We start from the raw sequence: 26,066 nt of genomic DNA, 5'->3' as shown, positions 1-26,066 counted from the left end.
TTAAGCTTTTCATATATTGTGCACCCTCTGTCATTTAAATTGATATGGTTAATAACATCCCTGCTTTTAATTAGTCTCTCCTGATTAAAAGTGTAGGCTTGTTATTGCATGCTGTCTAACAATGAATTTCATTATTTATTAGATTGTACTGTAACAACAGGGATGGAAGGTGAAGGCGTTTCATTCTTGAAATGCTCAGATAAACTGGGATTTCATTTGGAGACACACATGGCCGTTATCAATCAAACTGCAGCTATACGCTAAGGCCAGAGCTCACACTGCAAATCAATGACACGCTTAATTTGCTTCCCTCAGACAAATGTGTTTGTGGTACGCTGTGACACACACACACACACACACACACACACACACACACATTTAACCCTGGAGACTTGATATTGTTCTCTGCTAACGTAAAATGTTGTGGCCTGTGCTCCATATAATGGCTCATAACTGACCTTTTAAATGAGAAGTGATGTCTAGTGACCATAGGGTGTGTGTGTGTGTGTGTGTGTGTGTGTGTGTGTGTGTGTGTGTGTGTGGTTGGGTGTGCGAGAGAAAGAGGAAGATGTAGGAGAGTAAATATATTTATAATATATTTCTTTTGTATTTTTTTGTAAATATGATTTTTCTTCATCCGTCTAATCAAACTATATGGCCTGTTTTCTCCGACTCTTACTACACCTCTCTCCCTGCTATTTCCCCATCTGTCACTGTGTGTCCACGTGAGCTTGAGGCACAGCAGAATGAGCAAATCAGAGTGGACTGCCAATACAGGGTACACTATGACATATAGTGTACATGCACACACAAATGCAAACTGAGTAATTTTATGACAGTTTATGAGATCTAGAGTAACAACAGAGAGAATGTAGAAAAAGTGTCAGAAGAGAAAAGGAGATAAGATGGTACAGGGGGAAGTGAATGTGAAGAGGAAAAAGGTAAAAGGGGTGAAGAGGAAAAGAGGAAGGATGTGGGTGAAGATGGAGAAGGGGGGAGGGGATGAACTTGGCTGGGTGTGTGTTACAGGGACACGGTGTCGCTCTCCCACGTCCTCCTGCAGCTCTACTGGAAACACTGACGCTAACGCATGATGACTCTCGCTGCAGGGGATACGGGTGGGTGGAGATAGGGATGGAAAGGAGAACGGATGGATGGTAGAATGAGAAGAAACCCTCAAGAATCGGGCAGCCTCTTCCTCCAACTCCTCCTCCTCTACCGTACCAGATAAGCGCAGCAGGCGGAGCGGGAAAATGGGGAGAAAGGGTGACAAAGAGTAATAGATGATGGCGTACATAACAATGAGCTTCTTCTTTTTTTGTCAATTAGCTGAGCTCTAGTTCTTTTTGTTTGTGTTTTGCATGACTGCCCATAGACTTTTGATGAGATTACTCACCGGTTTATGCAATTATAGTGGAAACAGTCATTCAAACAGTTGCTGTGTTAATCTGTGGGTATCATTGCAAAGCTCTTTAGTAATCAAGCCATCTTAAACAGCACAGGGGCAGTTGGTAAGACATGCATAAACATATTAAAGCATAATGCTATGTATAACTTTCCTACACAAATAACTTTATTAAATAATTATAGATCATTTTCATCTTTTAATAGTGAATTCAGCAGCATCTTCTTCTCAGACACAGATGGCTCTGTGTTTGCAGAGACTGATCTGCATGCTGACCTTCATTTATAATGAGTTGTATTTCCCAGGCCGGAAATTTCAGCCAGATGCAGCATTGCCCTCATGAAAACTGAGTGTGGAATAAATTCAGGCACTTCAGTGGTGCGTCTAATATGTTTTCTACTGAATTTGAATGCCACAGTTATAATGAGCTTACCAGGATTTTAATTTGCCTGCTCGGTCCGCCATAACCCCATTTTTTAAATCCTCCAATGTGCATGAAAATGCTCGCCAACTAGTTTACTGTATCTACAAATTATCATGATAAATTGTGATATAAAAATGGTCACTTGTGTAATGCTCACTCTCCCTCTGTTCCAACTTCAGTGGTGATGATGATGCTGTGTCAGTGTGCCTCACACAGAGATGAATTAGGGGGGCTTCCCTCCTATAATTCACAGTGTAGCCTACAGTGCGGCAGTTTTGAACAGCATGACTCAGGGGTCCCATAGGCACAGCTGCAGAATTCTTTGTCCGCTGAATAGATAAACACTCTGTCTCCTCAGGGCACCTTGTGTAACACTGAGAGAGACAAAAAGAAAGAGAAAGCGACATCGCCTCTCTCTGATGCTCCTATGGAGAATGGAAAGGAAAAATACAGCTGTAGGAAATATAAGAATGAACATGACTCCGTGATGATCAGAAATTACTTCGGCATGGCCAAATAGTGGTATGAGCAGCCTTCAGTGTTTTTAGCCACAATTTGCCTGAATGTGCACTTGACCTTTTATGCTTTGGCAATCCTGTTCTGGGAGCCACTGATAAAGCGGGTGTAGTAGGGGAGATAATTATAAACACACACACACACACACACACACACACACACACACACACACACACACACACACACACACACACACACATCCCACAGCCAAGCATGAAGCATGGCTTTCTGGCTATGAACTGGCAGGGTTTTGCATTATATAATGTGCCATTACAATGCAATTACAATTACGATCGCCTATAAGATGGAAAAGCATCGGTAAGGCGGTCCATTAATTATGTGCAATATGTGAGAGCCCCCCAGCTCATTATTGTGTGGTCCATTTGCACCTGCGCTCCGGGGAGAGAGGGCTACACCTCACCAAATAAGGACATGTAACAGGGACCCTTGTTCGGATGACGTTGAACGTGAAAATGAAAGAACTGGGGAGTGTGGACGGTTTAGCTGGAGACCTAAACCGGAGGGGAAACACCGGGCTAATCTAGTTACATAAGAAGCCATTGAATTTACGGAACGTCTCTGCACTAATACGCTGAACTATTCATCTTCAACTGTCCCGCGGCTGAGTAGTACACACAGGGCACGCACACGCGCACACTTGTGGCTCTGAAGACACACGCGCTGCATTCACTTGGGGCGTATACAGTAAGATAAACGCACTACAGACTGATATCTTTGAGCTTCATACAGTTAAACGCATCTCCGCAGGAGCTGCTATGCCTCACGTTGCAAACCCGAACTGGCGGCTTGTGCTGTTCGCGCCCGTGACGATTCCGCTGACGCGCCACTAGCCGCACCACCCAGGAGACGGAGAGGAGAGCTGTGAGCGACGGAACTAGCAGGGGACTGACTGGAAACCGCTCTCTCTTTCTTTTCTCTTTCCTTGACGACTGTGCTGCTGTGCAAGTCCCGTGGACGATATTCAACAAGCGAAAGCAATTTCACTAGTAGCATCATCCAGGCTCTTCTGCAGAGATGGAGGTACCAGGATTGGCGCACAACATCACTAGTCCATTAAGTCCTTGCGAGGGGATGATCAAGGACCTGAGCTTGGACGCCATACAGTTATGCGAGCGAGATGGTAAGCAGAGGTTTGTGTGCTTTTTACTGGGGTGTTTGCGCATACTATGGGTGCATTCGGCCATATTGTTCATTTCAGAGCCGCTGCAACGCATACAGTCTGTTTTGTCATTGTTTTTAGTTGCATGCTGTACCCTTATTGTGTGTTTGAAGGGAGTAGGCTAGGGGCCGACACCGGTCGCTTCGCCGGTTCCCTGGATGGATGGATGGTGCGCTTGTGCGTGGGTGGAATAGCTGAGTGTCTTGAGCGTGAGAGAACGAGGTTTTGTTCATTCATAAGAGAGATGACTCTGCTCAAAAATAAATCTGCAAACTGAACATGCACAGGCGAGGTGTGTCTGTAAGTGAGTGTCTGTATTTCAGCACCAAAGACATGGACAGAGACTGGCAGCCACCCCGCCTATAACCTGTTTCTTGTCTTTTTGTCATGGAGTTGCTATAATCAATTTATATACACATAGTGCATGACAGCCTGTATATTTATATGATTACAAAATATGTTTTTAATCTTATATCCCACCCTCAACTTACGAAAAACTCCCCCTACGTTTATTCATTTTTAATTCATCAAGTCATCCAGCTGCATCCATGCTGGATAGTCTGTGGTTGACTTCTCTGAATTCCAAAGTTTTCTGGATATATAGGCTACCATTAAACAAATAGTTGATTTAAATGTTATCCTAGATTAGAAGGAATTTATAAACTAGTTTTATAATGAGCGGGTGAGCAGTTTTTATATGAGCCGGCTGAACCCTGATGCGAATTTAATGGTGGGGAGGAAAAAAGCAAGTCATCATCAGAAGAGAATAAGAGACTCAAACATGGCTGCACCCATGTGTGTGCACAGGCGGTGCAGCCCTACACACCCATCAGTGCAATTACACACATCTGATTCCACATCTGATGCATGGTCACAGAGATCTCTTTTTAATTAAGATTGTAGATTAAGTCACATATAGCAATGACATGAGATCACACCTTTTCCCAGCTGAATAGATTTAATTGTTTTTTTGTTTTTTTTAGCTATACTAGATTATTTTTTTTATATGTTTTTGAATTGGCCAGTTAATGCACTCACGGAGTCAATGGTGTGTCTTCATCAAGCCCCCAAAGGACCCCCAGCATCTGACCACAGTGCAGTCACTGTACCACACCGCCTCATTTTCTCATCTGCCAGAGCTGCTCCTCATAATGTATTACAGCAGGACACAGTTTATATCCTCTTAGTGCTTTGTTGGCCTGCTCTAAATCTGTAATTTTAATAATGGTATATAGGCTGGGGCTGGACTTCTCTAATGGATCCTGTGCCAGCTTTGTGCTTCCTATGCTGCAGGTTTACTGGTATTTGCAGCACAACACTTTCTTATTTATCAAGTAGATTACCCAGTGTAAATAGTGTCTTTGTGTCCTTGAGACACCCACATACATTCTCTTTATGGAGCAACACTGTTACAATGTCCACCTTCTGTGCAGATTCGGCAGGGCAATTGGGGGTTGTAGTACAGCAGACTAGTTTCTAGAATTGTTAGTAATATATACAGTATATATATATATATATATATATATATATATATACAGATAATTCATGTACTGATGGTGTACTACTCATTTTATCATTTGTGCCAGTGACATTATATTCTGCTCATATTGCATATTAGATATGCACACATTGACTTATTACTGTGGACAATATACTTGAGCTTGTTATGCAGATGATCTGCTCTATTCAGTCTGGTTACTAAACTGTTGAATGGACACATTAACATACATGTACACTATACAATGCAATCCAATAAATACTAAGTGAAGTTTGTAATGTTAAATTCTGTTGAGAATGTTTTGTGGTGTTTTATTTTGATTTCATTAGTATTCCTGCTATTTTGACCAACCCGTGAACTTTGGTGTAGCAGTTTCTCATTTAAAATGACCTTCAGAAATACTGTCTAGTTACACTTCCCCTGCCACACCCTATGTAGAAGCCTGCATAGCCCACTTTTAGCTTTCTTGGAAATAGACTGTTTTATTATCTTGTCAATACGTACGTCTTGCCAAGGACGGTATTCATTTCAGTTCCACATAGCTTTCTAAATTTATCTCCCAAATCTATTAATATTTAATTCATTTAATCAGCAGCATGAGAGGCTTATGTGCCTATGCTGACCTAGCAAATGAAATGCATGCAGCTTCAGTAGGCCTATGTGGGGAAGCGCTCTCTCTCACACACACACACACACACACACACACACACAGAGGACTGTTTGAGCATTTCAATGCACAAAAGAAATTGTGGGATATAAGTTGTTTCTGTGTGTGCCCTGTGTAAGAGCTGTGTTACAGCCGCAATGGTTCAGTTTAGTGATGGGGATGTGACATGAATAAGTGTGGGGTAAGTAATGTTTTGCTAAGAGTGATGAGTAGTGGGAAATTTACAGAAGTCTCTGCTGCTGGTGTGCGGATGTTTAGTCATTCAGGACTGCCTCCAAATTTGCCACTAACCTCTGGAAGGCTGACTGGGACCACCATTTAGATTTTATATTCACAGTTAATGTGTAGTTACAGGGGGTAATGAAATACACATGACATGTCTTGCAAGGCCTTTATTCTGTGGCCGTTGACATAATTAAGTTGTCATGATGGATGGCTGCCATTTATGCAACCAAGTACTGTGTCTGCACTGTCTGAATCTCCCTGCCAGAAATACTGCAGCTCTAGCTGTGACACCGTCAGTCTGGTAGTGTGTGTGCCCATGATAGATAGACAAATAGATGGATAGATAGGAAACCATCTGCTAAAGGTACCTTAACTTCACCAGTAACTGTGTTAAGTTGAAGAAAAGCTCCCTCAGTGTCGAGCCTGCCAATTACTAGTCGACAACGGCGTATTTTCCTCAAATTCAGTGCTTGAACAAAAGGCTTTACTTTTCGACACACTGAGGAGACATTTTGCAAGATTAAACGGATAATGAGGAGAATTTATTGTTAAGGGCCAAATGTGCTGCATTTCAGACATTATCATAAGATTTTTTTATTAGCCACATTAGCAATGTGGCTCTATGGATGGCAACATCGGTCTGTTGGTTGGTCTACCTCTTTGGTCCAGACTAAAATATCTCAACAACAATTAAATGGATTGCCATGAAATTTTGTATACATATCCATGGTCGCTATAGGATGAAGTCTGCTGATTTTGGTGATCCCCTGACCTTTCCTCTAGCGCCACCATGAGGTTGACATTGTGGGTTGTTTTGTGAAATGTCTCGACTACAATCAGATTGATTGCTGTTAAATTTGGTACACACATCTATGTTCCCCTCAGGATGAATTGTAGCAGATCTGGGGATCCCTTCACTTTTAGATCATCATTTTTTCTTCTTTTTCCAGCTCTGTGGTTTATGACCAAATACCTGCAAACTTAATGATATTATCATAAGCCTTAGCTGGACTTTGTGTTTAATGCTAATTATCAAATAGTAGTATACTAACATGTAAAACTAAGATGGTGAACATGGTAGACACCATCAGCGTGTTACCATTGTCATTGTGAGCATATTAGCATGCTGACGCTAACATTTAGCTCAAAGCACCGCTGTGTCTAAGTAGTCTCACAAAGCTGCTACTAGATAGATAGATACTAGACTATAGTCTTGTATAGCATGTAACTCCTGTGATAACTTGTTTAGAGCTTATCCAATATGTTCGAACACAACAGCAGCACGGCCTTATGATGTACAGCATCGTCTGAGTAAGCTGGCATTTTAGTTTGGCCAATTTTCAGTGTGAGCAGTTGTGTACCATGACTGTGCTGGCAAGAGTTGCAGGTACATATTATGCAGCCAATAAGTGGCTGCATAATATGTACCTGTAACTCTATATTCACTTGCAATTGACTTTACTGTATTACATAGTTCTGAACATTCTTTGAGATTGATTGAAGAGCAGTCTGACCCTTAAAACCCGCTTCAAACTTGTATTCTTATTTTCCTTTTTTAAATGTTTTTTTTCAGTGCCTGACTGTTGTTATATAAAATCCTTCAATACAGAATTCTATTCAAGACATGAACCGCAAGCCTGTTGTTTGGGAATTCATATTCTATGCAAATAAGAAATGATGACTCATTCTGGTTTTGGACAAGTTTAGAAAAACAGATCTGTCCTTCCCTGAAGGTCCTCTGTATTCAATTAATTTGGAAGAATAGGGATGAATAGGGTTGATTCCTACGAGCCCACTTGTATCTAGTGTCTTTACTAGGTTTTTTTTCTTTGCTGTTCGGGGGCTTATTGATGTATAAAAGGTGGTCCACAGACTGTGTAAGCCTGATGAAAAGAGCATTGTTTATGCTCTGTCTCAGTCTAGCCTGTACATTGAGAGAAACAAAGGCATGATTTTGAAAGGCCTGCAAACATTGATGTCTAGTAAGTGTGTTACATTGCTCATGTCTACAGTTAAGTTTTGGACCAAACACTGCAACTTAAAAAGTAGGAGACTCGGAGACTCACCGGTAACGAGTAGTTCACAGTATTAAGCGAGGTGGGACTGGAACAAATCCTACCACAGAGAGCCATCAGGATGGCCCTACGTATGCATGTTAACAAGGTTTTTATTGATCTTTCTGCATCTACTGCTATTCTACACTGTGGCATTTGAATGCACACTGAGTAAAAGGCTAATACCCAATAAGGTCCATTTGATAGGGCTTAGCTGATTCATTCGAGTAGGCTTTCCATCTTTTAAATTTATTTATTTAGCTATAGGGCACATATTTCTGCATCCTGCATTGTGGTGCAAGCATGTACAGTGCTCCTATGTCATCTTGAACCCCCTGCACATGTGTGCACAGCACAGCATGAGTAATATGTGCTCTTAAGCTCCTAAGGAAGGGCTAAAACACACTCATTTTGCTTGATCATGATGAAGCAAAATTCCCCACCCTCCACCTTCTGCACAGCCTTATTATACAATGCAATACATAGTAAGTTAAGTTAATGACAGCCTAATGGCTTCCATGGCAAAAAATTATGACTCAACTAAATTAATATTTGCTACAGTGCAAGTAGCACAGGTACAATACTAGCATGAGGTAGCCTGAGGTACAATACTAGCATAATAAATGCACGTCAGACTGAGGGTTTAGGCCTCCCGTGTGAGATTGTAAAATGACTCTCCCTTACCGCCTAGCTTTCATCCTGCTTTTGCTCCTCCATCTTTTATCCTGCGCTCTTCTAGTCCCAGAAGATGCAGAGCGCAGCTTAGCACTGTGTCGGTGTCTTTACCTGCAGGCAAGGCTACTTGTTACACATTGTATTCATAAGAGTAATCAGATTCATATTTAGAGCAAACAGGTTGTAGGTAAATCTATTCATTCATTTTGATCATAATTTGGTAATATGTTGGCTTAATTTAATTCTTTAACCTATATATTAAGGTTAAAGTTTTGTATTCTTTACCTTTTTAAAAACATACAGTACAGTGAACAGTGGTGGTTGTAGATTTATGTCAGTCTCAAGAGCATTTCTGTTTTTGCCCAGTAAACCTTCAAGACTTCACAACTTGCCTTTAGCTTGACTGCGTAGCCTTAAGAGTATTATGTAAGCAATATCTGACTGCATTTGCAAAGCTCCATTGTGTCGGTGCAATGCCTCCATTTGCAGGTTATTTAGGAGAGCATTAGAGCAAACAGGAGCTAAATCAGCACAGTGCAGTTACAAGGAGCGGGGAGGGCAAAGACCTGCATGGGGTCCGCTTTCAGAGTATTTAAGGGAAACATCAATGTTGACATTAACATTTTACGAGACAAGGAAGTTACTCTGCTTCAGGCACAACACAGCAACTGAGTTAGCAGGTTTTTCCTCTTTGGTGTTTGTTTTGTGTTTAGTCATATACTGATGGTGTCCTGAAGTAGTGAGAATTTTGGATGGAATGGGTGACCTTATGTTTAAGATTATGTTTTATGATCTGTCACCAATGATGACTGCTTGTGAAGAATCGGCACAAAATAGCTGTCTGATTCCCCAGTATAAAAAATTACCTGAGACACCTAGTAGTGGTATTATTCCTGTAAAATGTGCAATAATTACCACATTCGAAATACACTTGTACTGTATATTACTATAGCATTTGTATGGGAACTGGCAAAAAAAATCCTTGGCCTTATTTCACTTCCTTTGAGTACGTTTCATCTTTCCCTCACACTTTTTCTTGCTTTTGTTAAAGGTCAGCAACATAAAGTCTCAGGTGGGATGATACAGTGCTGACATTACTGTCTGGTCCATGCTGACTCATTGGAGCATTTTCTGACAGAGGTCTGCTCCATCCTGTCCGCGTAAACCCTCTCAGTCTGAGCCAAACTTATCTGCTCAGTGGGTTTAAAGTAGAATGAGATTGGCTTTAAATGGACGAGCAGCAGGATGAGATGTTTTCACAAAACAAAGCAGGGAGGAGTATGAGTGCCTGCGTTATAGATCTGAGAGCTAACCGTAGTGCAGTTAGGCTGAGGATGTAACTGCAGGTCTGTTTACATTTTTACACACTCAGGAATCCCCTACATCCAGTGGCACTAAAATTTTGTTTCCGCCATGTGCAGTAAATCCAGGTAAATCCTTATAAATCCTGTTAAAAATGACTGACTTATATAGTGTTTAATTATCAAAGATTTCTGTTCATCACTGAAAAGTCATCTTTCCACTCTAAAAGTGCATAAGATATATTTATGTTATGGTCCAAGCAAGTAACAATAGGAGGCCTTTATTTTAGGCTGAAGATGATTAGTTTTGGTAATCAGCTAGTTGCAATTAGGAACTAGGTATAAGGACAAAAGTAAGCGGGGGGTCTGATCTGATCTGGTGGTAAAAAACGTACATTAGTCTCTTACGGATTATTTAAGCCAGACATACATCATTATTTGGAAAAAAGAGCCAAGCAAGCATACAAATGCGAGTCTAGGCTGCCTTTTGCTGTTTTCAACTCTCAAGGGCAAGATACACATTGGGTGTAGGAATTACTTTCCTAAAATGAATCAATCTACAAATGCTCCACTGTTGGAGGGTTATGTGGAGGCGAGACAGGAGAGTCCACATAGCCCAATTATAGGATAACTCTTTTATGCCGCCCTGTCTGAGCTCATGAGCGGAGATGGATGTTCCATGCTCTGCTGCCTCTGCCATTGTTTACTCCTCTATAGAATCCTGTCGTGTTGTTGTGCATTACTCCCAAATTCTTGTATTTTACTCACTCACGTGTTTAGACCCCCAGATTGCGCACAGAAAACACATTGTTGCCATGCCAAGTGGCCGTCCCTGAGTGTGACACAAAGTCTATATTCATCCTAATTCTACAGAGCTCTCATTCAACCCTGTTTTGAAAATTTCACTGGCCTCAGTATGCACTTTAGGGTTGTACGCTTCTTCTATATGTAATGTTACTGTACAGGGACCTGACTAATGCATGTAGATCTATGGAGGTCAGAGCAATGCACGATTTATCACCTTATTTGATGGAAAATTATGTTGCAATGACCTTTATGTTTAGGCCAAATATGCTACAAAATGATCCAACATAAATGAATAGCTGAAGTTCTGTGACAGTAGCATTTTAAATGTTATTGCTGCAGGCTCATGTGTATTGCCTGCACTGTGCTAGCTGAGTTTTTTTTATATCTTACTGCTGATTACAAATGAATCCATCTCTTTAGAGAGGAGAGGAGATTCAATCAGCAGCGTTTGAAATATTTAATGCCACGTATGTCCTGGAAAGCAGATACAGTAGGGGTGTGTGTGTGTGTGTGTGTGTGGTAACGGACTGATGTGTTTCCATGGCAACATATATTGCAGTCAGTTCTGTGTGTGTGTGTGTGTGTGTGTATGTGTACTACTGTTAGTACTGTCTGTGAAATAATTACTGAGAAACTGTAGTAGTATCGTGTAAGATGAAACAAAATATATATATGAGATTTGAATAAAAGATGGGCATAGATACAGGATTTAAAGGTGTACACTACCGACTTAATATGTCCTCAATTTTCTCAGATAATAAAAACGTGATTTACGATCACTGATAAATGTCCCTTACACTTAATGTATTGCAAGCAAAGATTAAAAACTGATATCATATTGAAATAAGCTTTACATTGATCTCAGGATTCCTGTTGTTCTATTTGACATTACTAATATCAATGTTGCTCATTGTTTTTCTACTACACAGGAAAATCCCAGGATGGCAGCATCTCTGAGATGGAGGAGCTCCCTGTTCCTCAGAACATCAAGATCAGCAACATAACCTGCGACTCCTTCAAGATCTGCTGGGACATGGAACCGCGCAACAAGGAGCGCATCACACACTACTTTATTGACCTGAACAAGAAGGAGAACAAAAACTCAAACAAGTTCAAACACAAGGTAATGCTTGAATCAGCACAGATAAACACCTTTAAAAGTTAACACTAGGTATGATAATCCTCGATGTTAGAAAAAACAGCTGAAACACGTAACACAGGTGTGTTTTACCTTTAAGATAACCTTTCTTTCATGCTTGAGGCAAAAAGAATCACTTCAATATGGTTTTGTTCAAAGACTCCACATCGAGCCGTCGCTCTGAGCTCTAAAGCTAATATCACTCACACAGCCCTTTCTGCCTGAGAGTAATTTCACCTGCAGCAGGACGACTGCAGCTCTTTCACTGGACAGTCAGTCAATCTTACAGACTTGTTTCATCAGCCTCTTTCCTTTCCTCCTGCAGTCACTTCCTGGGTGCTGTGAGTGTTCTCCTCTTCCTGGTGGACGAACCCATACTAGTATTTGATTTTGGCTGGTGTGCAGCAACAGTGTTGGTGGATAAATGGGCTGACTCTGTTGCTAGGCAGGGGCACCCGGTCCAATCAAAGATCTGCTACGGCCCACTGAGGCTTGGGGGGGGGTGTGTACTTTTTTATTCTGTACACACATAAAGAAAAGGGCAGCTACAGGTATAAACTGCAGCCTGGTACATTAAATGTGTGTGCATGTGTGTGTTTACAACCAGGGGTCTGCAAATCCCTGTTTGGCTAAAAGAAAGCCATAACTGGAGTATCTCTTTCTGACCAGTTTTTTTTCCTGTCATCATATACCTCCTTTTTCCATCTCTTCCTCCCTCCAGGATGTTCCTACCAAGCTGGTAGCCAAGGCAGTGCCCCTGCCCATGACGGTTCGGGGTCACTGGTTCCTGAGCCCACGCACAGAGTACACCGTTGCTGTCCAAACCGCATCAAAACAGACTGACGGGGACTACGCCATCTCTGAGTGGAGCGAGATCATTGAGTTCTGCACTGCTGGTGAGTAGTATACAGCTTACAGTACCATGAGTACATCATGTATTTTTTTATTTGTATTGAACTGAACTACAGAGGAAAATAGGATATTAAAGGGGGGCTAATTTATACTGAGTGGAGGGAAAAATGGATGGAGAGATGGAGGAGGGGAGAGTGAGGGAAAAGGATTAAAGGAAGGAGGGGAGCTGTGCTGTATATCTTCTGATGCAGAGGTCACCAAGTTCAACATCATTGGCTTGTGGCTTAGAGTGGGGGAGGGGTGAAGGGGGAGGAGATGATGGCAGCATCAATTGATATGGGGGGAAAAGATAGGTAGAGAAAGAGTGAAGATACAAAAGCTGATGAAGGGGATTGCTTAAATATGATGGTTCAAATCATCTGTCAGATCAATACAATGTATTACAGTGCATCCTGTGAGTAAGTATATGTACCAAATTTCATGGCAATCATTCCATTAGTTGAGTAGATATTTCACTCAAAAAGACAAATGTGAATCTCATCTTGGTTAAAACCATTTAAAAAAAAAATAACAACAACTATATAACAACTAAAGAGGGTGGGGCAGATCTTGAACAGATGCAGCTGAGATGGGAGGAAGGAGAACAGGCAGTGGAAGAGTGTGTGTGATGAAGGTGTAGTGATGTTAGTGATGTTAGTAGTGATGTTGTTGATGTGTCCCAGGCAGGCTAAAGATGCCACTGCCAAGATCTTCCATTCCTGTAAAATTCTCAGTCTCTCAATTTATTTTTTTAACTAGCATTTATTCCATTATGTATGCAAATAGGCTACAGGTCTAAGAAATGTAGAATGCATTGCAGATACTTCTGAGAATTGAGAAATCTGCTTTACATTAATAATCTTCTTAATAGTCTTCTTTAACTTTTGTTAAAGGTTCTTTATAGTTACATGAGAGCAGGGATTTTTCCCCAAATCATTCTTTTCGGTGTGTTCAAGTGCTTGTAGGAAAATTGTAGTGGGGGAAAAGAGCCTCTATCATTATGAAACTTAATATATACTTTAGATAAAATCCACACCCATTTGGCAGACCTGCTTACATGGTGGTGAGTGAAAGGAGACTATATATATACATATTATGTATAATGCTGAGTCATTTTAATCTATGAATATGAAGAAGTTAATAATGGAAAGATCTCAGGGTCCTTGAGTACACATGCACAGTTCATGTTCTATACTAGCCAGTGCACACAATCACTCTTGTTATTTATAATTAAAGAATTACATTTCTACAAATGACATATGTACACTGGTTTCCAATCCTCTTGATGACAGCATATTCATTTTCACTGTAATATGTGTTGTGTCTGTTTTACAGATTATTCCACAGTGCATCTAAACCAGCTATTGGAAAAGGCAGAGGTCATCGCCGGCCGGATGCTGCGTTTCTCTGTATTCTACAGGAACCAGAATAAAGAGTACTTCGACCACGCCAGGTAGGCAGCCCACCCTCGTTATTACTGAGATGGAGTGTTTGTTGTCTATAGTTTCATTTTGATCTTGTCTTTGAATTTAAATTAATGAGACCATTAATTCAAACTGGTCAAAGACAGTTTTTGGCTGTGTATAAATATGTCTGCATTGCTTTACTCCACTTTCTCCCCAATTTCTTTGCATTTTTAAATAATTTTCTTTTTTTAAAACTTTTTTATGACATAGAGTACTATATTACTTTTTTGTGACTTTTTATGACATACTATACTACGATTTTTTTTTATTATTTTCTATGACATACTATGCTATGACTTCTTTATTATATTTTTTATGACATAGTTTACTATGACATTTTATGACATTTTTTATGACATACTTATACTATGACTTTTTATAACTTTTTATGACATACTATAATATGACTTTTTATGACATTTTTTATGACATACTATACTATGACTTTTTATGACTTTTTATAACATACTATACTATGACTTTTTATTACATACTAAACTATGACTTTTTATGACTTTTTATGACATACTACACTGACTTTTTTTTCTATGCTATGACTTCTTTATTATATTTTTTATGACATACTTATACTATGACTTTTTATAACTTTTTATGACATACTATACTATGACTTTTTTAATGACATAATATACTATGACTTTTTTATACATTTTTTACAGCATACTATACTATGACTTTTTTATGACACACTATACTATGACTTTTTTATGACTTTCTTATGATATACTATACCATGACTTTTTTATGACTTTTAATTACATACTATACCATGACTTTTTTATGACTTTTAATGACATACTATACTATGACTTTTTTATGACTTTTGTGACATACTATACTATGACTTTTTTATGACTTTTAATGACATACTATACCATGACTTTTTTATGACTTTTAATGACATACTATACTATGACTTTTTTATGACTTTTGTGACATACTATACTATGACTTTTCATGACTTTTTATGACATACTAAACTATGACTTTTTTACGACATACTATACTATGATTTTTTTATACATTTTTTATGGCATGCTATACTATCAATTTTTTATGACGTTTTTATGACATACTATACTATAAATGACTTTTTATGACATACTATACTATGACTTTTTTATGACTTTTATTTACATACTATTCTATGAATTTTTTATGACATACTATTCTGACTGTTTTATTATTATTGTTTTGACATACTATACTATGACTTTTTTATATATTTCTTTTGACATACTATGACTTTTTATGACATACTACACTATGACTTTTCATGACTTTCTGATGACATACTATTCTATGACTTTTTTATTAATTTTTTATGATATACTATACTATGACTTTTTTATACATTGTTTATGACATACTATACTATGACTTTTTAGGATATTTTTATGGCATAATATACTATGACTTTTTATGACATACTATGCTATGACTTTTTGTATGACTTTTTTATGACATACTATTCTATGACTTTTTTATGACATACTATACTATGATTTTTTTATAAATTTTGTATGGCCTGCTATACTATGAATTTTTGATGACATTTTTATGACATACTATACCATGAATGACTTTTTATGACATACTATACTATGACTTTTTTATGACTTTTATTTACATACTATTCTATGAATTTTTTATGACATACTATACTGACTGTTTTATTATTGTTTTGACATACTATACTATGACTTTTTATATATATATATATATATATATATATATATATATATTTATTTATTTTTTTTACATACTATGACTTTTTATGACATACTACACTATGACTTTTCATGACTTTCTGATGACATAGTATTATATGACTTTTTTATGACATACTATACTGACTTTTTTATAAAATCTTTATGATATACTATACTATAACTTTTTTATACATTGTTTATGGCATACTATACTACGACGTTTTTATGACTTTTTATGACATACTATTCGATGACTTTTTTATATATTTTTTATGGCATGCTATACTATGAATTTTTTATGACGTTTTTATGACATACTATACTATGACTTTTTTATGACTTTTTATCAGTGGTGGAGGAAGTACTGAATCTCAGTACTTAAGTAAAAGTACAAATAACCAGAGATATATTTACTTTAGTAAAAGTAAAAGTACAACAATGAAAACCCTACTTAAGTAAAAGTAAAAAAGTACCTGGTTTTAAATGTACTTTAAGTATTAAAATTAAAAGTACTTGCATAACGATTTATTCTCTTAATGTCTATATTCTAATAATTAAAAAAAAAAACTGTATGGGCTGTGGTATTTTAATTGTTAGTTTTAGGTTAATGTAATTGTGCTTACCATCTGTGGGCCAGTTTACATTCTGACTTACAATTCTGGTTCTATCTATCAGGGTGATCTGCATGAAGCTCTACTTTGCATTATTTCCCACGGGACAGTGAATGCTGCACACATTTATTTAGCAAGAACACACGGGCTTGGACAACAAGTACGTGGCTTCACAGCTGAGGAAGACCGGGAGTGTTTTTAAGATAGATATACGGGTTGTATATTAACCTTATGTGAACGGATGCTTCATATATGACCAAGCAGAGTATCGGGAGCAGCAGCAGTAACAGGAGCAGCGGTAGTACCGGGAGCGGTACGCGCCTGGCCAATAAATGCTATTGAAGGGCGGGTCTTGGCGTGGCCATTGTGGGATTCGTAATATCGCGAGCGGCACCGGGGGCTGGACGGCCGCTGCTGAAGGCTTCCCTGTATGGGGTGCCGAATGTAAAAGTTCGGTTACAATTTTTTAGCTGATGAATTTTCAACATTCATAGCTCACTTTCCTCACATTTAGCGCATCTAAATGTAAATGTTAAATATATATCTAAATGTTAAATGTTAAATCTAAATGTTATATCTAAATCTAAATGTTAAATTTATATCTAAATGTTAAATGTTAAATCTAAATATTATATCTAAATCTAAATCTTAAATATATATCTAAATATTATATCTAAATCTTAAATATATATCTAAATGTTAAATGTTAAATCTAAATCTTAAATATATATATAAATATTATATCTAAATCTAAATCTTAAATATATATCTAAATGTTAAATCTAAATCTTAAATATATATCTAAATATTATATCTAAATCTAAATCTTAAATATATATCTAAATGTTAAATCTAAATGTTATATCTAAATGTGTCGTCAAGTGTAAAGCTAAATATTTAGAAAATATTCATATCCCCAAGGAAACCACGAAACCACTTGCACCGCAAGTTTCAGTCAACACCAGTAGCTAAATACTGACTACAGTGGAGCTGTTCGACTAATGTTACTGGATTAAAACACATTTCGGTCAGTATTTTGTATTATTGACTTATATCACAGAAATGTCTTAATATTTGTGTGTACTATAATGCCGTTGTTTTGTTTGACTCATATCTCCTTGTGTGTTTAACGTTAGTTTGACTCATCCTTCACAAGCAATCTAGCTCACACACTGCAGCCGACATGTCATCTGAACAGGCCACTGTAACTAGCTAAGTTAGCTAGGTTTCGCAATGCGAGACTGAACAGCAGTAGACCTGTCACACTATAGCCACATGTAGCTAAGTAGTTTTTAATACTTTGGTTACATTACCGTATTTTATTAACCTGAATTATGTTGCTATATTAGCTTGCGAAGGAGCTATCCGTTGCTAACGCTAATTTATCTTAAAAAGCAGAAACGTTAGCTAACTACTGCCAAGATATGATTTCACTAGAGACCAGAGAGGTGTTGTAAGACTCATCAAGTGTTGTCATGTGTTGACACTGTCTTACAATGAAACCATATCTTGGCAGTAACATTAGTTAGCTACTGCTTTTTGACATAAATTAGCTAGCTAACGTTAGCGTTAGCTACTTTGCAAGCCAATAAAATATAGCCTTGGCAAACAGAATTAAGGTTAATAAAACACGATAACTATGTAACCAGTATTACAAACTTCTTACAAGTGGCTGGATTGTGACATTTTAGTTTTGTTCAGATGAATATGTTGGATGCATAGCTGGACTTTATCCATGCTGGGCTAATGTTAGATTGCTTGGGAAGGATGACGTTGGTCACACACGGAGATATGTAATTCAAACAACGGTATTGTGATTAACACAACTATTAAAGTGCCCATATTATGAAAAAAACACTTTTTCTGGGATTTGGGGTGTTATGTTGTGTCTCTGGTGCTTCCACACGCATACAAACTTTGAAAAAAATCCATCCAAGCTGTTTAGAGTGAGATACGGTTTCTGAATGTGTCCTGCCTTCAGTCTCTGGGTGAGCTGTTCAAAATCGGCACGGCTTGTGACGTCACAAGCCGAAACGAGCAGGCTAACCGCAACCATTAGCTCGTAGCGTTAGCGTTAGCATGCTAACGCTAATGCTAACGCTAGCATGCTACCTCGTTCTCAATAGCAAAGCACTGCTACAACACACACAAGTTCACCATAATCTACAAAACAACTACTTACATGTGCGCCCTCATTTTGAAGTCTCCCAGCTAATCCTGCCTTGTAACTGACCGAAGTTGTAGAAACAGCCTTTCTTTTACTGTCTATGGAGCTAGCTAGCTGACATGATCTACATCTGAGCTACTGCGCATGTGCAAGTGCAATCAAAGATAGTACAGAAGAAGAAGAAGAAGAAAAGAGGTCTCACTCTGTAGCTAAAACAGAGACCAGCTGAAAAGAGGATCTGCAGCAGTGAGAGAGAGCGGTGCAGTACAACAAAAATATGGTGTTTTTTGAAAATTAAACCATGTAAACCTATTCTGGTACAACCTTAAAATACAATTATGAACCTGAAAATGAGCATAATATGGCTGCTTTAAGGCATGTCTGTAATATCGGTCGGTCAATAATTTAAAATACTGTAGATCAGTGCTTTCCAACCCTTCTGGTCTGAGTTTCCCCCCACAGCCCTGTCATATAAACTCACATACCCCGCCCTATCAATTCCCAATGTGTTCACACTATTTATCATATTAAAGTTACATTTTCATGTAAGAACTGTAAACATTTAGGTTGGTTTGGTCAGAAATTCTACTAACTAGAGTCTAGTTAGTAGAATTTCTGACCAAACCAACCTAAATAAAATGTCTAGTTACTAGACCTTTTACTTGAAGTGTGGTTAATGTTTCAAAAGTCATCCATTACTTTTAACAGTTAGCTAAGTCAGTAGGCCACTTTTAGCTATTTTTTTCTACCATTGATTACTTCGCTATATGTTTTAACATATGTGTTGAGCTGTTTTAGCTGATATATTGTTTTAAATCAATCATAATTCAATTATTATTTTGATTAGTTAAGCTGCTCCACAATCTTTCCAAGTACCCACTGGCTACAGCAGAGATACCCCTTGCTGGGGCATCATGGCAGGTGTTGTGTCAAAGACTGTTTCCCTGTAGATGTTGTCACTGCCCGATGTGAGTCGAGTGCAGATGTGAGTCGCGCATGCGTCACTTTGCGACAAGTAGCCTACAAGATGCTAACGGCTTTTTGAGCTAACGCACAGTCTATGAGCTAACGTTAGCAATCAAACAATCATAGATAGCTAAAACATTTTTGAAATGACTGCTGCTGCTGGCTACAAGTTAGCAATCAAACACAATAAAGGCTGTCACTTAATGGCGTTTTGAGCTAACGTTAGCAATCAAACAGTCATAGATAGCTAAAACGTTTTTGAAATGACTGCTAGCTAAAAGTTAATCAAACACAACAAAGGCTGTCACTTGAATGGCATTTTGAGCTAACGTTAGCAACCAAACCGTCATAGATAGCTACAACGTTTTTGAAATGATTACCATCTTCTGTTATTGTATGTAAAGAGAAACGTTTATTATTTTATAGATTTCACAAATTTCAGTATGACACGTTATGCCGTAAACAGTTTAAATCTGAGCATGCGCGACTCACATCTGCACTCGACTCACATCGGGCAGTGACAGATGTGTTTCCTGCTACTTGCGATCTAATTGGAGACAAACAGCCAATCAGAATTGACCTTTTGTGCAGCGCGATTTGAAGCCACTGCAGTGGGCGTGGTTTCCTTGGGGATTTGAATATTTTCTAAATATTTAGCTTTACACTTGGCGACACATTTAGATATAACATTTAGATTTATCATTTAGATTTAGATATAATATTTAGATATATATTTAAGATTTAGATTTAACATTTAACATTTAGATATATATTTAAGATTTAGATATAATATTTAGATATATATTTAAGATTTAGATTTAACATTTAGATATATATTTAAGATTTAGATTTAGATATAATATTTAGATTTAACATTTAACATTTAGATATAAATTTAAGATTTAGATTTAGATATAATATTTAGATTTAACATTTAGATATAATATATATATATATATATATATATATATAATTTCTGTCTCAAATGTGAGGAAAATGTGGGGAAAGTGAGCTAAATGTTGAAAATTCAGAGTTCAGCTAAAAAATTGTAACCAAACTTTTACATTCGGCACCCCATATCCCTGCGGACTGCAAACGTGTGATGGTCAGGAAGACGTTTTGTCAGGGGGAAAAACTGATCTGAAATGTACCGAAAATGTAACGGAACGTTGTAGAAATGTAGTGGAGTAGAAAGTATAGATAATTGCTGCAAAATGTAACGAAGTAAAAGTCAAAAGTATGCACTATTGATTGTACTTAAGTAAAGTACAGATACGTGAAAAATGTACTTAAGTACAGTAACGAAATATTTGTACTTCGTTACATTCCACCACTGCTTTTTATGACATACTATACTATGACTTTTCTATTAAATGTTTTGACATACTATATGACTTTTTTTTATAATTTTTTTGACATACTATGACTTTTTATGACATACCATACTATGATTTTTTATGACATACTATTCTATTATTTTTTTATAAAACAAATTATGATATACTATACTATGACTTTTTATGATATTTTTATGGCATACTATACTATGACTTTTTAATGACATACTATACTATGACTTTTTATGACATACTATGCTATTACTTTTTGTATGATTTTTTCATTACATACTATACTATACTTTTTTCTGACTTTTTAATGACATACTATCCTATGACTTTTTATTAATTTTTTATGACATACTATTCTATGACTTTTCTATTACATTTTTATGACATACTATACTATGACTTTTTTTTATACATTTTTTATGGCATACTATAGTATACATTTTTTATGACTTTTTTATGGCATACTATACTATGAAGTATTCATGACTTTTTATGACATACTATACTATGACTTTTTTGACATATTAAACTATGGCGTTTTATGACTTATTACTTTTTTATACATTTTTTATGACATAATATACTATGACTTTTTTATGACTTTTTATGACATACCATACTATGACTTTTTATGACATACTATTCTATTACTTTTTTATGATATACTATACTATGACTTTTTATACATTGTTTATGACATACTATACTATGACTTTTTTATAACTTTTTATGACCTACTATACTATGACTGTTTATGATATTTTTTATGGCATACTATACTATGACTTTTTAATGACATACTGTACTGACTTTTCTATTACATTTTTATGACATACTATACTATGACTTTTTTTATACATTTTTTATGACTTTTTTATGGCATACTATACTATGAAGTATTCATGACTTTTCATGACATACTATACTATGACTTTTTTATGACCTACTATACTATGACTTTTTTATGACTTGTTATGACATAGTATTCTATGGCTTTTTGAGCTAACGCACAGTCTATGAGCTAACGTTAGCAATCAAACAATCATAGATAGCTAAAACATTTTTGAAATGACTGCTGCTGCTGGCTACAAGTTAGCAATCAAACACAATAAAGGTGAAACGTTTATTATTTTATAGATTTCACAAATTTCAGTATGACACGTTATGCCGTAAACAGTTTAAATCTGAGCATGCGCGACTCACATCTGCACTCAACTCACATCGGGCAGTGACAGATGTGTGGCAGACTTTTTTATGGCATACTATACTATGAAGTATTCATGACTTTTTATGACAAATAAAAATTAATAAAATTAATTATGAATAAATAAATAGATACAAGTAAAAGCGATTAAAAAGGCGACAATAAAACTTTTTATTATATTTTCTTATGACTTTTTATTTGACATAACAAGAGTTCAAGAGTGTGTGGGGTTAGTCGCTCACTTCATTATAGATAGATAGATAGATAGATAGATAGATAGATAGTAAAAACAGTGCAAGAATAATGAATACTGTGGATAATATAAATACAAATAGAAGATAAATATATAAACAAATGCAAATTTTGAATAAGGCTAACACAGCCAGTAACTGACTGACAGTCCAGCAGCCTAATGACATAATGCAGGTCAATTTCACCTCACCATCACTGGTATGAGCTGAACAACCGTATGGCCTGGGGGACAAAAGATTTCTTCAGTCTGTCTGTTGAGCAGGATGGAGACAGCAATCTGCTACTGAATATACTCTACTTTAGGGTCCTTCTCTCTGTCACTGACATAAGTAAATCTGAATTATGTTGCATTGATACAGTGGAGTTATCACAAGCTAAGACTGTTTAGTTGTGCTATCTTACAAAATGTATAGTAAATGTAAGTTAAAGTGTGTCACTGATGTAACCAGTTAGAAGTGGCAACGATCGTCTCAGAATGTATGGAAAGGGTCTTAAAAGGTATTACATTTAACTTCAGGATTCCTGCATATACCCTGGGGAAAGAAAATGGAAACATGCTTGTGGCTACAAAAGATGCACAGGTCTGTTTTGATGTTAGGAGTGTGACAGATGGGAGGAAGAGAAGGAATATCTCTGGAGTAGCCTGTTGTTGTAGTTGTTTACTGAAGCATTGTACAGTTATAGTGTATACTGGATTTTGTCTGGGTTACTGTGAGTGCTTCTTTTTTTTCAACATCTTGTCAAGTCCTACCCCTGCAATGGTGTTGTCTTTTCTCCTCATATCTTCTCTCAATGCTCTACGTCTGACAAAGCACATTACTGTACTAAAGCCACAGCTTGTGAGCACTCTTTTGCTGGAGCTTTACAGCATTACGTCATCTGGACAGACTTCTACCCTTTGGTAGAGTTGCATTTGCTACAGTGTACTGAAAGTGCGTCTGTTAAACTGCACCATCATGTGGGGAGTAACAGTACTGACATTACCACTTGATAAGGCCTCTGCTCCAGTGACCTGCGGTGGGAGCTGACTAATTCCATAATGCCTGCAACAAAGCATCAATTACGGATATAATTACAACCTTTGGAGTGATAGTAAATCTGAGCTCCGAAGCTCCAATTATGAATTGTAATTACACTTCTGTGGGGAAGATATGCAGCTGCCACAGAATCAGCCATCACTTCGAATGTTCATCTGTTAATTTGCTTTCTGAAAGCTGCTTTTGTTTTCTAGCAGTTTGTCATAATGATAAAAATATTAGTTTCTCAATGGAGCATTTTTCTCACACTAAGTTTCTGTGAGACAAACTGGACTAAGCTAATGTCATTACAGTTCCAGAAATAGTGAAACTATATATGTATTCCATTCAGTTTATTGTGTTATGAGACTGGCTGCATCTTACACATTTAATCAGCTTTTCCCCCATGTGTCATGCTGTCTGCTGGCATTTCCAAAATGACTGATTTCCTGAGAGGGAACACAAAAACTGCAGATCAAAACTATGTGTGTTTGTTCAAAGCCATTTTTTTCTTCTCTTTTTCTAAACTCTAGGGAGGTGCAGGAGAACCGGATGCTGCAGTCAGTGAAAGACAACAGTGGCAGCCACGGCTCACCCATCAGTGGCAAGCTAGAGGGCATTTTCTTTAGCTGCAACACAGAGTTCAACACAGGCAAGCCTCCACAGGACTCCCCTTATGGCCGCCACCGCTTTGAGGTTCAGGCTGACACGCTCTTCAACCCAGAAACCAACCTGTACTTTGGAGACTTCTACTGCATGTATACAGCTTACCACTACGTTATTCTGGTCCTGGCGCCAAAGGGCTCCACGGGAGATGAGTTCTGTAAGCAGAGGCTTCCTGCGCTAGACATCACCAACAACCGTTTCCTTACCTGCAAGAAGGGTGAAGAGGGTGACGGCAGTCTGGTGTTTCACCACGCCCAGGATGTCATCCTGGAGGTGATCTACACGGAGCCCGTAGACCTGGCGTTAGGCTCTGTGGCTGAGATCAGTGGGCACCAGCTGATGAGCATGTCTACAGTAAATGCCAAGAAGGACCCCAGTTGCAAGACCTGCAACATCAGTGTTGGACGCTAAGAACAGGCAGAATGCAGGAAAGGGAGGGAAGGACTAGAGGTGACTGAGCTCTAAACACACACAGGAAGTCCACATGTACTGAAGAAGCAGACACATGCATGAAGCAGCAGATTTACTAGGCTCCCAGACATGCACACCAACATATCTCTGACACCGCTCTGTACCCTAAAGAGACCATCATTCCCAAAGAAGAGTGGAGGAAAAAAGGAGGAAGGTACACACTCTTGACACCTGCACCGTTGTCTCCTCATCTGAAAAGGGTTACCCTAAATGTTGAAAACATACATAATAAAAACATACCTAAAGATATCCCACATAAGGGACCATTAACTGAGACATCTAAACCTGGGACACCAACACACAGATCTATCCACCCTGCAAGTCAACACTGGAGTACTGACCAATCCCTTTAACTGTACTAACAAACATCGGCTGATTATATTATATTCAATTACTTTGAACACTTATCCCGTATTTTGTTAATGACCTTTGCGTTGTTATTATTGATATGCTGATGACCAAGTGTCCACTGTATTTACGGAGACGCATTTTTGCAGTTTCCAATTACTTTGACTTTAGTTTGTCATTTTTAGAAAGGTTTTCTTCTCATTCCACCGTAGATAATTTCAGACTTCTTCTTTTTACCTCTTACTAGTGGCACTGACTGATACTACAATTTTATAGGGCTGCAGCATCGATAGTCATCTTTCTTTATACCAAAGGTATTAAAAACCAGATGTGAAACCGCTGTGGAATCTTAACAGTACTAATGCAACAGCCTCTAAAATGTCTGTTCACTCAAGTCTTTGATGACCAAGTGTGAACTACTTGTTGACCTTTAAAAAAAAGAAGCATGATGCAGCTCTGTGCAGCCTGAGTACAAAGGCTGTCAGTACCTCTACCATAGCAACCTTTTGCAACAGTAACTCTTATTTTATTGTAGTCTGTGGAAAGAAAGAAAGTAGAACCATAAACTGTGTCTAGAAGAATAAATGTGAAAAAAGATTTATTTTTATTGATATTCATATATATATATATGAATATATATATATGAATATATATATATATATATATATATATATATATATATATAATTATATAAACCAGAAGTGTACAATGTCAAAAGCTCTGATCATTGTCAACAACTGCTTTTAGGGGAATTAACTTCATACAGGCAAAATGGTGGGATAAACACTAACTTGACAGTATTTGAACTTGCACTACAATGCCAACGATCACCAACGTTCACATATGTAAATTGATACACAATTTAGATCAACTATGGCATTCTTCTTAATGCATATCATAGCACAATGTAGGACAAAAAAACTGACATGCACAAACACAAAAGGATTGTCTCATTGATTGCATTTAAGCTTATGCCTTTTTTTGCCAAGATAGCACTTAAAAAAAATGCAGTTTCAACATTAACTATAGACAAAGC

At 37.5% G+C, this 26,066-nt stretch overlaps 1 protein-coding gene across 2 annotated transcripts; it reads left to right on the top strand.

The window, feature by feature from the left end:
* The first annotated feature begins 2,807 nt into the window (after positions 1–2,807).
* Positions 2,808–25,584, top strand: LOC116055857 (phytanoyl-CoA hydroxylase-interacting protein-like). 2 transcript variants are annotated; one of them, XM_031307908.2, is made up of 6 exons: positions 2,816–3,486; positions 9,281–9,283; positions 11,682–11,875; positions 12,612–12,786; positions 14,117–14,234; positions 24,079–25,584. In XM_031307908.2, the coding sequence occupies exons 1-6, from the start codon at positions 3,381–3,383 to the stop codon at positions 24,620–24,622; spliced, it is 1,140 nt and encodes a 379-aa protein (XP_031163768.1). In that variant the 5' UTR covers positions 2,816–3,380; the 3' UTR covers positions 24,623–25,584. The 2 variants fall into 2 exon arrangements, with proteins under 2 accessions (XP_031163775.1, XP_031163768.1); XM_031307915.2 differs by lacking the exon at positions 9,281–9,283 and having other exon boundaries at positions 2,808–3,486.
* Positions 25,585–26,066: the final 482 nt, after the last annotated feature.

This window comes from Sander lucioperca, chromosome 15 (assembly GCF_008315115.2).
Source record: "Sander lucioperca isolate FBNREF2018 chromosome 15, SLUC_FBN_1.2, whole genome shotgun sequence".
In the NCBI taxonomy this organism is placed as follows: domain Eukaryota; kingdom Metazoa; phylum Chordata; class Actinopteri; order Perciformes; family Percidae; genus Sander; species Sander lucioperca.
This window is presented reverse-complemented; position numbering and strand designations above follow the sequence as displayed.